At 55.3% G+C, this 15,026-nt stretch overlaps 1 protein-coding gene across 1 annotated transcript; it reads left to right on the forward strand.

Moving 5' to 3' along the window:
- Nucleotides 1-10,623: 10,623 nt before the first annotated feature.
- On the forward strand, nt 10,624-14,796 carry FADD (Fas associated via death domain). Its single transcript, XM_039235358.1, has 2 exons — nt 10,624-10,983; nt 13,579-14,796. Exons 1-2 carry the CDS (start codon nt 10,698-10,700, stop codon nt 13,944-13,946), a joined length of 654 nt encoding a protein of 217 aa, XP_039091289.1. The 5' UTR covers nt 10,624-10,697; the 3' UTR covers nt 13,947-14,796.
- Nucleotides 14,797-15,026: the final 230 nt, after the last annotated feature.

Raw genomic sequence — 15,026 nt, forward strand, 5'->3', positions numbered from 1 at the left:
GCCAGGGGGAGGCCACCGTGAGCTGCAGCCAGCCCGGGAGGCCGCCGTGAGCCCCGGAGGCCGCCGTGAGCCCAGGACATCTGTTTGGCAAGTTCACCACTTGCTTATTTTTTAGTTGACTTAACACGTAAAAACCAAGTAAATCTACGTAAAAGCCCAGATCTGCACGTTCTCCCGAAAGCTCCCAAGCCGTCTGACAACACAGCCCCGTTCTGCAGTCTGTCATCTTCTCCCACGTGACCGGGGCCGTGGCGGCTGTTGTGATTCAGACAGTGCGTGCACCCTGCAGTCTCCCACAGCCCCCTCCCGCCCGCCCTCCCCCGTGTGCCTGCCCGCTGGCGAGGGGGCAGCTGGGACGCGGGTCCCGAGGGTCGCCGGGGCCAGGCCCCAGTCCTGGGATCCCAGACCAGCCATGAGACTCCCTGGCACAGGGCGTGGCCAGGTGTGTGCTGGGCACAGGGGTGTCCCCACCCCAAGGCCGGAATCGGAGCCCCTACTCAGGGGCACCCACGTCCCCACCCCCACACACATTCATGTACAGGTCCCAGGAGTCATTTGTGTGCCCCTTAAAATAAGCCACCACCACAGATGGTGTGTGCCCCCCACTCAGGCAACACTCATTTACTTGTCCAAGTTTTGTAAGAGCCTCAGCACAGGAAAGTGCTAGCTCTCGCCAGAAAACAGACCAGTAGGGAGGAGCGGGACGGTGCCAGGCACAGAGAGGTGCCAGAAAGTGCTGAATAAATAAATGAGTGAGGGAGGGGGGGATGCAGGGATGGACGGATGGACGGATGAGTGGGTGGATGATGGGTGGTTAAGTGGGTAGATGGACGGATAGATGGATGGACAGATGATGGATGTTGGAAGGGTGGCCGGATGGATGAGTGATTGGATTATGGAAGGTTAAGTGGGTGGATGGATGGATGAAGGATGGCTGGCTGGCTGGCTGGCTGGATGGATGAGTGGGTGGATGGATGGATGGACATAGGTAGATGGATAGGTACACGGATGGTTGTTTAGAGGGATGCACATCTGGATGGATAGATGGACGGATGGATGAGCAGTGCACGATGGGTCATTAAATGGAAGGTTGGATGGATGGACGGATGGGCGGAGGAGGGGTGGATAAGGACGCGTGCGTGGACGGGTGGACGCACAGAGGGGATGGTGAGACGGAGTGATGGATGTCTGGGTGCATGGATGGGTGGATGGGGACGGTAAGAGACTGACAACGGGGCTTCTGCCTTTGAGCAGAGTGGACCTTGGAGTCAAGGCATTGGTGGAGGAGGTGAGGGGGGTGTGGTGCCTTCTGGCCCACAGGTCCATCCACGGCAAGTAGCCCACTCACTGCTCACTCACACAGCTCGTGGCCGCAGAGTGTGTGGCACCCGAGACACTGACCTGGACCAGCGGGGGATTTAGCCTCGTTTGCTCAGACGCGCTGCTGTCTGCTGCTCCTGCCAGAAGCCCGCCAGGGATGCACGTCTGCGGAAAAGGCAGCATCTTGTGGATGCTGAGGTCTGATTCCCTCCACTCTGCTGAGTAACTGATCTGCTGTGTTCCATGCTCACCCCCCACTCTCTTCGCCCCCCACCCCTAGCCCGAAGTATGACGTACGGAGAACCGTACAGCTTACATGTGCAGTCAGCCACCTTCTGCAGAAAACACACACGCCTGTAGCCAGGATGCTCCCTCCTGCTCACCCCTCTTCACCAGCGGTGAGTGGCCCTGACCCGCGACCCGGCTTCCAGTCCCGGAGAGGCTTGCCTGGTTCAGCTGATGGTGGCTGCTGCCCTCTGCTGGCTGCCTGTGGGGGCTGCACTGGGGATGGCAAAATTATTTAAAGTTATTAAATTTTAACAATTTAAAATTATTAAATGATCACCAACGTAATGGCTTAACGCAACACAAATGTAATCAATTCCTTGATTTCTTTTTCTGTTGCTTCATTATTGGTGTATCGAGGTGCAACCGATTTCTGTACGTTGATTTTACATCCCATGACTTTGCTGAATTCATAGATCAGTTCTAGCAGCTTTTTGGTGGAGTCTTTTGGGTTTTCCATGTGGAGTATCATGTCATCTGCAAAAAATGAAAGACTGACTTCTGCGCCAACCTGGATGCCTTTTATTTCATTTTGTTGTCTGACGGCTGATGCGAGGACTTCCAGCTCTCTGTAAAACAGCAGCGGTGAGAGTGGACATCCCTGTCGTGTTCCTGATCTCAGGGGGAAAGAAATCAGTCCCATTCACAACTGCACCAAGAACCATAAAATACCTAGAAGTAATCCTAACCAAAGATGTAAAAGATCTGTATGCTGAAAACTATAGAAATCTTATGAAAGAAACTGAAGAAGACACAAAGAAGTAGAAAAATATTCCATGCTTATGGATTGGAAGAACAAATACTGTTCAAATGTCAATACCACCCAAAGCCATCTACACATGCAGTGCAATCCCAATCAGAATTGCGCCAGCATTCTTCTCAAAGCTAGAACAAACAATCCTAAAATTTGTATGGAACCACAAAAGACCCCAAGTAGCCAAAGTAATGTTGAAAAAGAAAACCAAAACGGGAGGCATCACCATCCCAGACTTTAGCCTCTACTACAAAGCCGTCATCATCAAGACAGTATGGTATTGGCACAAAAACAGACACACAGACCAAAGGAATGGGATAGAGAACCCGGAATTGGACCCACAAACGTATGGCAAACTAATCTCTGACAAAGCAGGAAAGAGTATCCAAGAGAAAAAAAAGACAGTCTCTTTAGCAAATGGTGCTGGGAGAACTGGACAGCGACATGCAGAAGAATGAAACTAGACCGCTTTCTTATACCATCCACAAAAATAAGTTCAAAATGGATGAAAGACCTAAATGTGAGACAGGAAACCACCAAAACCCTAGAGGAGAAAGCAGGCAACAACCTCTTTGACCTCAGCCACAGCAACTTCTTACTTGACGTGTCTCTGAAGGCAAGGGAAACTAAAGCAAACATAAACTATTGGGACCTCATCAAGATAAAAAGCTTATGCACAGCAAATGAAACAACCAACAAAAGTAAAAGGCAACCGACAGAATGGGAGAAGACATTTGCAAATGACATGTCAGATAAAGGGTTGGTATCCAAAATCTGTAAAGAACTTATCAAAGTCCACACTCAAAAAACAAACAATCCAGTGAAGAAATGGGCAGAGCCATGAACAGATGCTTTTCCAAAGAAGACGTCCAGATGGCCAACCTACACTTGAAAAGATGCTCAACATCACTCATCATCAGGGAGCTGCAAATCAAAACTACACCGAGATACGACCTCACAGGGGTCAGAGTGGCTAAAATTAACAACCTAGGAAACAACAGATGCTGGCGAGAATGCGGAGAAACGGGCACCCTCTCGCACTGCTGGTGGGAATGCAAATTGGTGCAGCTGCTCTGGACAACAGTGTGGAGGTTCCTCAAAAAAAAAAAAAAATAGAATTACCCTACGACCCAGCAATAGCACTAGTAGGAATTTACCTGAGGGATCCAGGAGTGCTGATTCATAGGGGCACGTGTACCCCAACGTTTACAGCAGCACTTTCAACAATAGCCAAATTATGGAAAGAGCCCACGTGTCCATCAAGTGATCGATGGATAAAGAAGATGTGGTTTACATATACAATGGAGCACTACTAGGCAATGAGAAAGAATGAAATCTGGCCGTTTGCAGCAATGTGGGTGGAACTGGAGGGTATTATGCTGAATGAAATAAGTCAAAGACAGATATCATATGCTTTCACTCGTATGTGGAATTTGAGAAACTTAACAGGAGACCATAGGGGAAGGGAAGGGGAGAAAATAGTTTTAAACAGAAAGGGAGGGAGGCATTCATAAGAGACTCTTAAATACAGAGAACAAACCGAGGGTGGATGGGAGGGTGGAGGGAGAGGAAAATGGGTGATGGGCACGCAGGGGGGGCACTTGTTAGGATGAGCACTGGGTGTTGTATGGAAGCTATGAATCATGGGAACCTACCCCCGAAGCCAAGAGCACGCTGCACACGCTGTATGTTCGCCAACTTGACAATAAATTATATTTTTTAAAAAAACACCACCACAAATGTATTATCTTATAGTTCCATGGGTGAAACGTCTGACACAGCCTCACTGGGCTAAAATCAGGGTGTCCTCAGGGCTCGACCCCTTCCACCATCTTCAAGGACTAGGTCCCCAGGAAAATCCAGAGTTACGTCCCCATCTCGAAACCTGAGTCTTTATCACACCTACTGCCACATATTCTGTGTCTGCCATGCATGCTAACGTATTCACGGGTCTGGGAATTAGAATGTGGACATTGTAGGGGCCATTCTTCAGCCACCACATTCCCCCTTCCTGTCAGGAAGGGATTTTTTTCTTTGGGAAAGACTAACTTTCCCCCCAAGCAAAGACAGCATCCCGGGATGTTTGAGGAAAGGCTTCCACATAACTGAGAGAGACCAAAACAAACAGAAGAAAGGTACCCAGGGGAAACCAAAATAATACAAGGAGAAGAGAAAGGAAATTTTTCTGCTCAGCGTCCTCCCCAAGACAAGTTTGCATCCATGAAACCAGCAAACACGCTCTGTCTTTTTTTTTAAAAAAAGACACAATGCTAAGTGAGACAAATACATAAAGTGGACTTGGTCAAAATTTAAAACTTTCACGTACCAAAGAACACAGTCCAGGGGCACCTGGGGGGCTCAGTCGGTGGAGTGTCCGACTTCGGCTCAGCTCATGATCTCACAGCTCGTGAGTTCAAGCCCCACATCGGGCTCTGTGCTGACAGCTCAGAGCCTGGAGCTGCTTCGGATTCTGTCTCCCTCTCTCTCTGCCCCTCCCCCACTCACGCTCTGTCTCTGTCTCCTTCAAAAATAAACATTTTTTAAAAAAAGAACACAATCCACAAAACATCCACTTAAAAATGGGAGAAAACATTTGCAAATTGTATTTTTTTTCATTTTCTCATTTTTTAAGTTATTTATTTTGAGAGAGAGAATGAGCACAAGTTGGGAGGGGGGGGGGGGGGGGGGGGGAGAAGAGGAAAGACAGAATCCCACGCAGCTCTGCACCACCAGCGTAGAGCCCAATGCAAGGCTCAGATTCACAAGCCATGAGATCATGGCCAGAGCTGAGATCAAGAGTTGAACACTCAACCAACTGCGTGGCCCAGGTGCCCTGCAAATCGTATTTCTGATAAGGGATTCATTTCCAGAATATATAAAGAATCCCCTTAAACTGAATAACAAAAACACAAGCAACCCAGTGAAAAATGGGCCAAGGACTGGAACAGACATTTCTCAAGAGGAGACAGATGCAGGGCCAGTGGCACACGGAAAGATGCTCAGTGTCACCAGTCATCAGGGAAATGCAAATTAAAACCCCAGGGAGATCCCTCCTCACACCCAGCAGGACGGCTATTATCCCACAACAGCTGTGCAGAGGACGAACCCTGAGGCACTGCTGGTAGGCATGTAAGATGGTGCAGCCACCACGGAAAACGGTTCTTAGGAACTTAAAAACAATTACCATGTGACCCAGCAGATGCACTTCTAGATATAAGCCCAAACGAATTGGAGTCAGGGGCCCAAAAAGCTACCTGTACATCCATGTACACCCGTGGCCTCGCGGGCGTCCCCTGCGATCAGCCGGCGGGGGGAGAGGAGCCCCGGGGCCGGGTTTACACACGGTTCTGCCCCCTGCACGGGCGCCCCTGCAGCCCCGCGCTGGGACATCCCTGAAGGACGGGGGGAGGGACACCCCGCTGGGCGCGGGGCCGTGGGCAGCGCACCTGGTCGTGCTCTCTGCTCGGGAGGAGGAGGCCGGACGTGAGGCCACACACTGACCCGCGGGCGGCGGCCGGTCTGCTGGACGGTCAGGGACTCGGAAGGACCACGACTGGGCGACTGACGACAAGGGAACTCGGGGAGGAGGCCCGCGGCAGGCAAAGCGGTCGTGTGTGCGGCCCGTGGGAACGGCCCCCAAGGCGGGAGCTCGGCAGAGGACTTCCACAGTCGGGGGGCAGGGCGGCCCGTTCTGTGGGCGCCCTCAGCCCCTCCCCCGGCCAGCCCTGCCGCCGCCCACCGGGCCGGGAACAAAGGGGCCCCGCTGGCAGAGACGGAGGTGGTCGTGGACTTCCCGCGCCAAGGCCGCCGGCTGTGGCCACCAGTGCGCGTCCTGTCTGCCAGCGGCCGAGACCCACGCGGAGCCCTCCCGCGCACCGTTCCCGGGGCGATCGGCCGGCCAGCTGCAGGCAGGGGCCCGCGCGGGACAGCCTCCGGCCCGGAGAGGGCAGGGCCGCCCTTCCTGCAACAGACACTCATTCGGGATACAGACCCGCCTTCTGTGCACACGGGACTCCCGCCAAACGTCATCGTGGACTTCCAGGACGCCTCACCCGCCATCGTGGCGTCTGCCACCAGAGCTCTGACCCAGAAACTCGCTCACGGCAAACGGGCCGTGGCCACGGGTCGCGCTCCCGGAACTCACCGGCCTCACCGCGGTCCCCACCAACGGTAGCAGCTGCCACGACAGGACAGCGGCACGGCCTTCTGACGGCTCCGTGACAGCCCCAGGGAGGCGGCCGTGCCCGCCGGGGCTGGGACAGGGCTCTCCCGAAGGCCGAACGTGCTCTGAGTCAGCGTCCAACACAGGGTGCTGTGTGCCCCCCGGCCAGGACTCACGGGCCCAGGAATCAAGGCCTGGAAAGGGCGGGGGCCCCCTCACTACTACCCCTAGTGACCCACCGGCAACTTGTTTGTGTCCCGTCCCCACGACCTTATGCTCTGCTGCCTGAAGGAAGAGTGGGTGCGGACACAGCGGAGCCCGCGGGGCGCCTCTCAGGAGCACCCCCCCCCCCCGGGATTAAGTCCACCCAGCCCGGGGAGGACTCGCAATGGCCCTCCAGGAAGGAGGTGTGGGGCCGCCGCACCAGGCTAGGAAGCACAGGCCGCGGGTGCTCGCTGGGCGCAGAGGGAAGGCACGCGCGGTGGGCAGCGGAGGAAGGGAGCCCCAACCCCAGCGAGGACCACGGGCCCTACTGGTCTTCACAGAAATGAGGACTGTGGTTGTCGTGAGCATTTCCTCCTGACTTTTCTATGAGTGTGTGTGTGTGTGCGCGCGCGCGTGCACGCACATGTGCACACACTGGTGAAAGAAAGAAAATCTAGGGGCGCCTGGGCAGCTCAGCCAGTTGAGCGTCCGACTTTGGCTCAGGTCATGATCTCATGGTTCGTGGGTTCAGGCCCCACGTCGAGCTCTGTGCTGACAGCTCGGAGCCTGGAACCTGCTTCAGATTCTTGTCTCCCTCTCTCTCTGACCCTCCCCTGCTCACGCTGCCTCTCTCTCTCAGAAATAAATAAAACATTTAAAAAAAGAGAGAAAGAAATCCAAGAAAACCTAAATAAATGGAGAGACATACCATGTTCATGGATTGGAAGATTCAATATGGTAAAAGATGCTAATTCTCCCCAAACTGACCTATGGATTTAATGCAATTCCTGTTTAAAAATCCCAGCAAGTTTTCTGGCCAGAGACAAGCTTATTTTTGAACTGATATGGAAAGACACGTCAGAACCTAGAATAAAGGACAGTAAAGTCAGAGGAATTGCTCTACACAAAATTAAGATTTCCTATACAGTATCAAAAAGGGTGTTCTTGGTGGGGGTAGAATCATAGATCAATGGAGCAGAACAGAGACAACAGAAGGGAAACAAACGTGCTCAGCGGAGTTTTTGGCAAAAGCAATCCAACAGGGACGAGCATGGCTTTCCAACAGGTTACACACCTACAGGCAAAGCACAATAAAGCAGCCTAAACCTCACACTTCGTACAAAAAGCAACCCAAAATGGATCACCGAGTGACACAGAAAACTTTAACACTTTCAGAAAAAAATACATAGGAGAAATCTTTGGGACCCAGAGGTAGGCAAAGGGCTCTTAGCCGTGATACCAAAAGCATAATCCATAAAAGGAAAATTAGATAAAAGTGGAATCTTTTGCTGTATGAAAGACCACGTAAGGAGAGCAAACAGACGAGCTTCAGACTGTGAGGCAGTGGGTCAGGGATGGGTCTAGCTGTGTCAAGGGAGATTCAAATTAACCACCCCTTATGTGAGATTCACTCAGTAACATCTTGTGAGCACCTGTTAGCTCCAGCCAGAGTTCTGGGCGCTTGGAGTCCCTGCCTCGCATTCTGGTGGGAGAGACGGGTAAAAGGTGCAGAGCAAGAAGCCAGCTACGTGGTGAATCAGGAGACCCGGGACGTGTAAGGAACAAAGAAACCCCAGCAGGGCTCGCAGGCAGGGGCGTCATCTGCCCCTCCTTGGTTCACATCCTGCCTTGAGGGGCGCCACGGGCTCCTCCACTTCCCCCACACAGCTGGGCACTCTGACCCTCTATGCTGTCTGCTCTCTTCACACAGGTGACCTCATCTCGCATGTGCTCAAAGTCCTATACCAGTCAGGGCTCCCCAGAGAAACAGAACCAGTAAGGTACATAGTACCCTGTACAAGACAAGACTTATTCTAAGAATTGGCTCAAGGGGGGCTCAGGCAGTTGGGTGTCCGAGTCTTCATTTCGGCTCAGGTCATGATCCAAGGGTCACAAGATGGAGCCCGGAGTCAGGCTCCACGCTGAACATGGTGCCTGCCTGAGATGCTCTCTCAACCTCTCCTTCTGCCTCTCCTCTCCGCACGCTCTCTCTCTCTCTCAAAAAACAAACAAAAAACTTTTTTCTTATCCCTCTACCTACAAAAGCCTTCTGTTTTTATACTCATCTCCCCAAACTCCTGTCCACTTGCTACACAGAATGCTGCCTGGCTCACGAATTGTTGCATAAAGCCAATTAGATCTTCCATTTTACTCAGTTGAATTTGGTTTTTAACAGTGGAAAGAATCGAAATGTCCATGATGACTGGACACGTAAATGTGGTCTATCCACACAATGGACTATTGAGCCATTAAAAAGGAATGAAGCACCTGCTGGAACATGGATGAACCTGGAAAACACTTTGTGCAGTGAAAGAAAGCAGACAGAAAAGGCCACCTAGGGTGTGGTGCCATTCCTATGAAATGTCCAGAATAGTCAAAACCAAAGAGGCAGAAAATGAAGTAGTGGTTATCAGGGGTTGGGGGGAGGAGGAGGGAAAGGAAGTGGTTACTAATGAATGGGTAGCAGGTTTCTCCTGGGAGTCATGAAAATGTCCTAAAATTAGCCAATGGTGGGGTTTGCACAACCTAATGACTATACTAAAGTGTACTCTTTAAACAGGTGAGTTATATGGGTTGTGAATTCTCTCAATTAAATATATATGTTTATTTATTTATGCAAATTTACTTGGGGAGAGAGAGAGAGAGCCAGGGGAGGGCAGAGAGAAAGAGAATCCCAAGCAGGTTCCTCTCCATCAGCGCAGAGCCCCAGGGGGCTCGATCCCACTAAAGCTGAGATCATGACCTGAGTCGAAATCAAGGGTTGGAGGGGCGCCTGGGGGGCTCAGGTCATGATCTCATGGTTTGTGAGTTCAAGCGCCACATCGGGCTCTGTGCTGACAGCCGGGAGCCTGGAGCTGCTTCGGATTCCGTGTCTCCTTTTCTCTCTGCCCCTTCCCAGCTCGCTCGCTCTCTCTCTCTCTCTCTCTCTCTCAAAATTAAATAGATATTAAAAAAAAAAAAGAAATCAAGGGTTGGATTGTTAACCGACTGAGCCACTCAAGCATCCCCCACCTTTATTTTATTTTGCTAAGGCAACTCGGATGGCGCGCCTCCTCTGCTCGCACACTGCAGCGACTCCCATCTCCGGGGCAGTAAAGCCTGGCCCGCACCTGGCCCTGGAGGCCCCTCGGAATCCGCCCTCCCCTCTCCCCTCCGGCACCCCTACACCCCCCGCGCTGCCCCAGGCCCACCGGCCCCAGCTGTTCCCAGAACCCGCTTTCACGCGCCCCCGCCCGCACTCTCCCGCCCCCCCCGCCCGGCACCCGCGTCTGCACCCCCGCACCCCCATCGCCTCACCCCACCGCCTTCCTCCTGCGCGCTGCAAGCCTGGGCGCTAAGGGCTGCACTGCAGGCGGGCGGGCACTTCTCTCTGCTCCCAGATGTGTCCCCAGCACCTACTGCCTGGCACACAGTGGGCTTTCGGCAAACACTCAAAACATTAAAAAGCATAAGTGACTATAATTTCAAAAATCAAATATTAACGAAATCAAATGTTAGCGCCCCAATAAACCTCTGCACAGTCTTTTTCCAACGAGGTGCCCAGGGAGCTCCGACTTCACTCTCACGACTGGTGACGACGAGTGCGCTTACCACCGGCGTCCGCGGGGCAACGCTGCCCAGGACGCCGGCCTGGCGCCCCCGCCCGCCTCCCAGAGCCCACCGGGCGGGCGAGGGTCCGCGGCGCGCAGGCGCACAGGCGCGCCCGGGCCGACGCCGCCGGTCTCCAGGGGTGCCCCCTGGCGGCGGCCGGGCGCCTTCCGGGCGGAAACGGCTACTGTGGGTCCCGGGGCGCATGCGTGGGTCCCGGAGTTCTCGCGAGATTTGGAAAGGCGGACTCTGGCGCGGACTTCCGGCGGTGGGGCCTGCGGCGCTGGGCGCTGAAGGGGAAAGTCGGGGACCCGGGGACGGGCGGGGACAGCGGGCGCCCCAGGGGCCGCCGACAGGGCCGGGGGCGGAGCGGGGCCCGCCGCCATGGACCCGTTCCTGGTGCTGCTGCACTCGGTGTCGGCCGGGCTGTCGAACAGCGAGCTGACCGAGCTCAAGTTCCTGTGCCAGGGCCGGGTGGGCAAGAGGAAGCTGGAGCGCGTGCAGTGCGGCCTCGACCTCTTCACCGTGCTGCTCGAGCAGAACGAGCTGGACCGCGAGCGCACCGGGCTGCTGCGCGAGCTGCTCGCCTCCCTGCGGCGCCAGGACCTGCTGGCGCGCCTGGACCGCTTCGAGGCGGGCGCGGCGGCCGAGGCCTCGGCGGAGGAGCGAGGTGGGCGCGGGGCCTGGGGGGCGGGGAACTGCCCAGCGCGCAGACGGCGGGGCCCAGGCTCCTCAAGGTTAACGCACTCCGTCTGGGTTGCAAACCACGAACTCACGCCCGGATCCTTCCGGCTTCCGTGGACGTCGCTCCAAAGGGAAGGGTGTTGCTCACCTCTGGGTAGAGAGGAGTGGCGGGGGGGGGGGGGGGGGGGGGGGGGGGGCGCGGGGGGCGGGGGCTCGGGGACCCTGCGCTGCTGCTTTTGGTTTCGTTCTGCCTCTGGGAATGCCCCGGCTGCTCCCTGGACCGCAGCGCGAGCACGGCGCTGAAAACGGCTCTTAACGCAGGGGCTTCGTGCTTCCGACGCTTGACGTGTTGGCAGTAACCCAGCAGTTAGGGACTGCTGTCTGGGCTCATTCCTGTCGTCCAAGCCTGAGGACTGTGGCTGGGACGTGTTAAGTGACTTGCCTGAGACGCACTGCCCTTACGTACCAGGGACTGAACCGAGGCAGCCTGGGGTGCGCGGGTGGGGTTCTCCCCAGCCGCCTCTCTGACCAGGTCCATTCTGTGTGGCTTCCTTCCCTGTGGTCAGCCACCCCCTCTCTCTTCGCCCTCCCCTGGGGCTCAAAAGGGCTTCCAGGGGGAAAAACGAGACCTGGGTAGAGCAGGGCTTCTCAGCCACACCCGGTGTTCTCAGAGCCCCTGGGAGGGGGAGGGGAGGAGTGCTTTGCCGACACCCCTCATGGGCTTGAAGCTGTGGCGTGGCATCAGAAAGGATAGAAATCTAACACCGCAGGCACTACTCCATAAGGACTCGTGCTTGGGGCACCGGGGGGCTCAGTCCGTTGAGCATCTGGCTCTTGATTTTGGCTCAGGTCGTGATCTCATGGTTTGTGGGTTCGGGCCCCGCACTGGCGGAGCCTGCTTGGAATTCTCTCTCTCTGCCCCTCCACTGCATGCTCTCTCTTTCAAAATAAATAAATTTTAAAAATTTTTTAAAAGACTCATGCTTATTGGTGCAGATGGAGACAGCACAGCTTTCATACCTGCACATGCACACACACCCATACACACACTCATTGCTTTGCAAACAGAAGAACTCTGTTTCCAAGGACATTCAGTTGACGAGAAGATTGTTAACATGATACGTTTAAAGAGCAGCCCACATGCCTGGGGGGCTCAGTCGGCTAAGCGTCCAACTTCAGCTCGGGTCATGATCTTGCGGTTTGTGAGTTTGAGCCCCGCACCGGACTCTGTGCTGACAGCTCAGAACCTGGAGCCTGCTTCAGATTCTGTGTCTCCCCCTCTCTCTGTGCCTCCCCTTCTCATGCTCTGTCTCTCAATAATAAATAAAAAAAGGTTAACAAAATTTAAAAAATAAGAAGCAGCCCACAAGGTACGGACGATAATTTTGTGGATTTACGTGCGTCCGTGTTTGTATGTCGCAGGAGAGTGCACTAGACGGGAACGGGTGCGGGCAGCTTGAGGAGAGGTGACTCTGACCCCTTCACGGAACACAGCAGAGCCTAATGACAGAATGGACCCTGGCCCAAGGCCGTCAGGGTGTTACTGTCTGGCTGTGCTACTGTCTAGCTGTAGGACCTTGGGAAAACCACCCCGCTTCCCTGTGCCTCAGTTTCCTCGTCTCTGCATTGGTTTCAGCACCACGAGTGCCCACCTCCCGGGGCCGGAAGAGGCGGTCCATGGGCTGCCGGCATCACGAAGGCTCGTAGCTAAACACATGCTCGCAGGGCCCTCTGAGCAGCACTTTGTCCTTCCTCTGCTCACCCCCCTTTCCTGAAGCAGCTTCTGGCCTGTAGTGGCCCCTCTTGCTGCTCTCAATAGTGACTTTTCAGCAGATGAGAACAGGGTAGCTGAGAACCAAAGACTGCTGGTTAGTCTGGGCAGCTTCCAGAATAAGAACTGGGCTGTCTTTGTGCCCCTGGGCCGCCATACAACCGACCACTACTTGGGGCCTTGAGGCAGGAGTGCGGAGCGGACTCCCTCCCAGCTCTGGAGCCAGGGGTCAGGAATCGAGGTGCCGTCGGGGCCCAGAGGCTCGAAGACCAGGTCCTTCTCCGCCTTCTGGCGGCTCCAGGCGTTCGTTCTTTGGCTTATGGCCACATGTTTCCAGTGGCTGCCGCCGTGGTCTCGTGGCTCCCTTCCTGTGTGCTTCCCAGGATTCATGTCACTGGCTTTGGGGCCCGGGGTGACCTCCTCCCAACATCCCTAACTTAATCCCATCTGCAAGGAGCCTTTTCTGAGTAGATCACCGTTCATGGTTCTGGGGACTTGATACAACCTGGGGGCCACCATTCAACCCACTGCAGGCTCTCCCTCAGTTTCCCCTGTCCCGGAGCGGTTAGCTCACCACACTCCCCCCTCCTCCCCGCCCACGCCAGCAGGTCTTCGACAGGCCACACCTCCCGAGTGGCACAGGATTGGAGGCCGCCTTGGGACGCTCCCCCGGCCCCCCCACTGCTGGGCGCCGTCAGCCTGCACTGGAGGGTGTACCCAGCACTTGCGCCACCGCTGAGAGTGGAGGACTCCCTGTCTTCTAAAGGGCCCCCCGCTGGGCCTCTGCTAAATCATCTTGTTCTTCCCCAGAGCTGTGCGCGGCGTTTGACATCATATGTGACCACGTGGGGAAGGACTGGAGAAGGCTGGCCCGCCAGCTGCACGTGTCTGACGCCAAGATCGATGCCATCGAGGAGAAGTACCCCCGCAACCTGACCGAGCAGGTGAGGGAGTCGCTGCGGGTCTGGAAAAACAGCCACAAGGAAGACACGTCCGTGTCCCACCTGGTGAGGGCGCTCAGGGCCTGTCAGCTGAACCTGGTGGCCGACTTCATCGAGGACGAGCAGCAGGCCCGGCGCCTCGACAGCGAGAGCAGTGGAGGCGGCAGCACCAGCACCAGCACCGTGTCCCTGATGTCACGGGACTCAGATAGGCCCTCCTCGGGGGTCCCCTGGTGACCCAGCGGCTCTTCTCCGGGGGGGACCCGAGGGCATCTGCACAGCCTGAACTTTGGTTCCCCACCAAGGTTGACCAAGTGCCTTCCGCATGCCAGTGCCGTGGAGACGTGGCCGTGAGCCGGGACGGGGAACCCCAGCACGGTGGCTCCATCGCAGCTGGCATCCGGTGTGCCCACGCTCTGTGCCAGGCGGGGCTCTGGGCGCGTACAGATGCTCTCACTCATTCCTCGGGTCGCCCCGGAGAGGGAGAGTCTGTTGTCCCATTAAATGAGGCCCTGTGGGAGGAAGTTTTGGATCCACGTCCAGCACACAGAAGGGACATGAAAATCACTGTCGTCAGCATCCGGGTGGGGAGACAGGGCTGAGGCCAGTAGCCACGGTCAGCAGCCGTGGGAGGGCAGGGTGTGGAGCCAGGGCTGTCGGCTCCAGAGTCCGCATGCGACCAGGGGGTCTTTCTGCTGCTCCCAGAGCTAGCCAGAGGCTTTGAGGCCGGCGGTGTAGACCTGTTACCAGGGATGGTGGCGTGAGGAAACCTGTGGGCTCGTGGCCTTTTCGTGTGTTAAGGGACGGTAAGGTTTACGAGGATGGCCAGAAGTGACACCGTTAAGTGCTCAGAGGTGATGGGGGCAGAGTCCTTGCTCTACAAATGTTAGTTCTTAGCAGTATTACGACTTCTCTGATGCCACAGCTTGTTATTTTGTATCAAAATCACTGTTCTGATAGCCGACTTAGTAAGGGAGCTGGGTGCTGTAATTTTAAGAAGTGGTCTCTTCCTGCTTTCAAGTCATCCTATTAAAGCCTGTGCCTTGATGGGGAAAAGCTCCACAATACAGAGAATTTTCCATTCCGATATATGATGATTTCATTTCTCGTGTTCTCGAAAGTGCCGCCACGGTCAATTTCCACCTCCCTTGCAGCTTCTCTGAGGCTGAACCGCGAATGGGGCAGCCTGACTTCATAACGGCCCCAGGAGCCGCTAACAAGGGGAGTGCTGTCTCTAAGCCGAGTGGCTGCCCCTTGTTCAGGCCCTCCGGCCATGACCTTGAGAAAGCCACACATGATGTCCTTCCGTGCCACCCT

This window comes from Hyaena hyaena, unplaced genomic scaffold, assembly GCF_003009895.1.
Source record: "Hyaena hyaena isolate Hyena2069 unplaced genomic scaffold, ASM300989v1 scaffold_98, whole genome shotgun sequence".
Classification (NCBI taxonomy): Eukaryota; Metazoa; Chordata; class Mammalia; order Carnivora; family Hyaenidae; genus Hyaena; species Hyaena hyaena.

What these genes read in the sequence shown, in the direction of transcription:
- FADD (XM_039235358.1), top strand. Translation starts at nt 10,698, where the DNA reads ATGGACCCGTTCCTGGTGCTGCTGCACTCGGTGTCGGCCGGGCTGTCG. An exon ending in GGCCTCGGCGGAGGAGCGAG is followed by an intron (nt 10,984 to 13,578) that starts GTGGGCGCGGGG and finishes GTTCTTCCCCAG; the next exon opens with AGCTGTGCGCGGCGTTTGAC.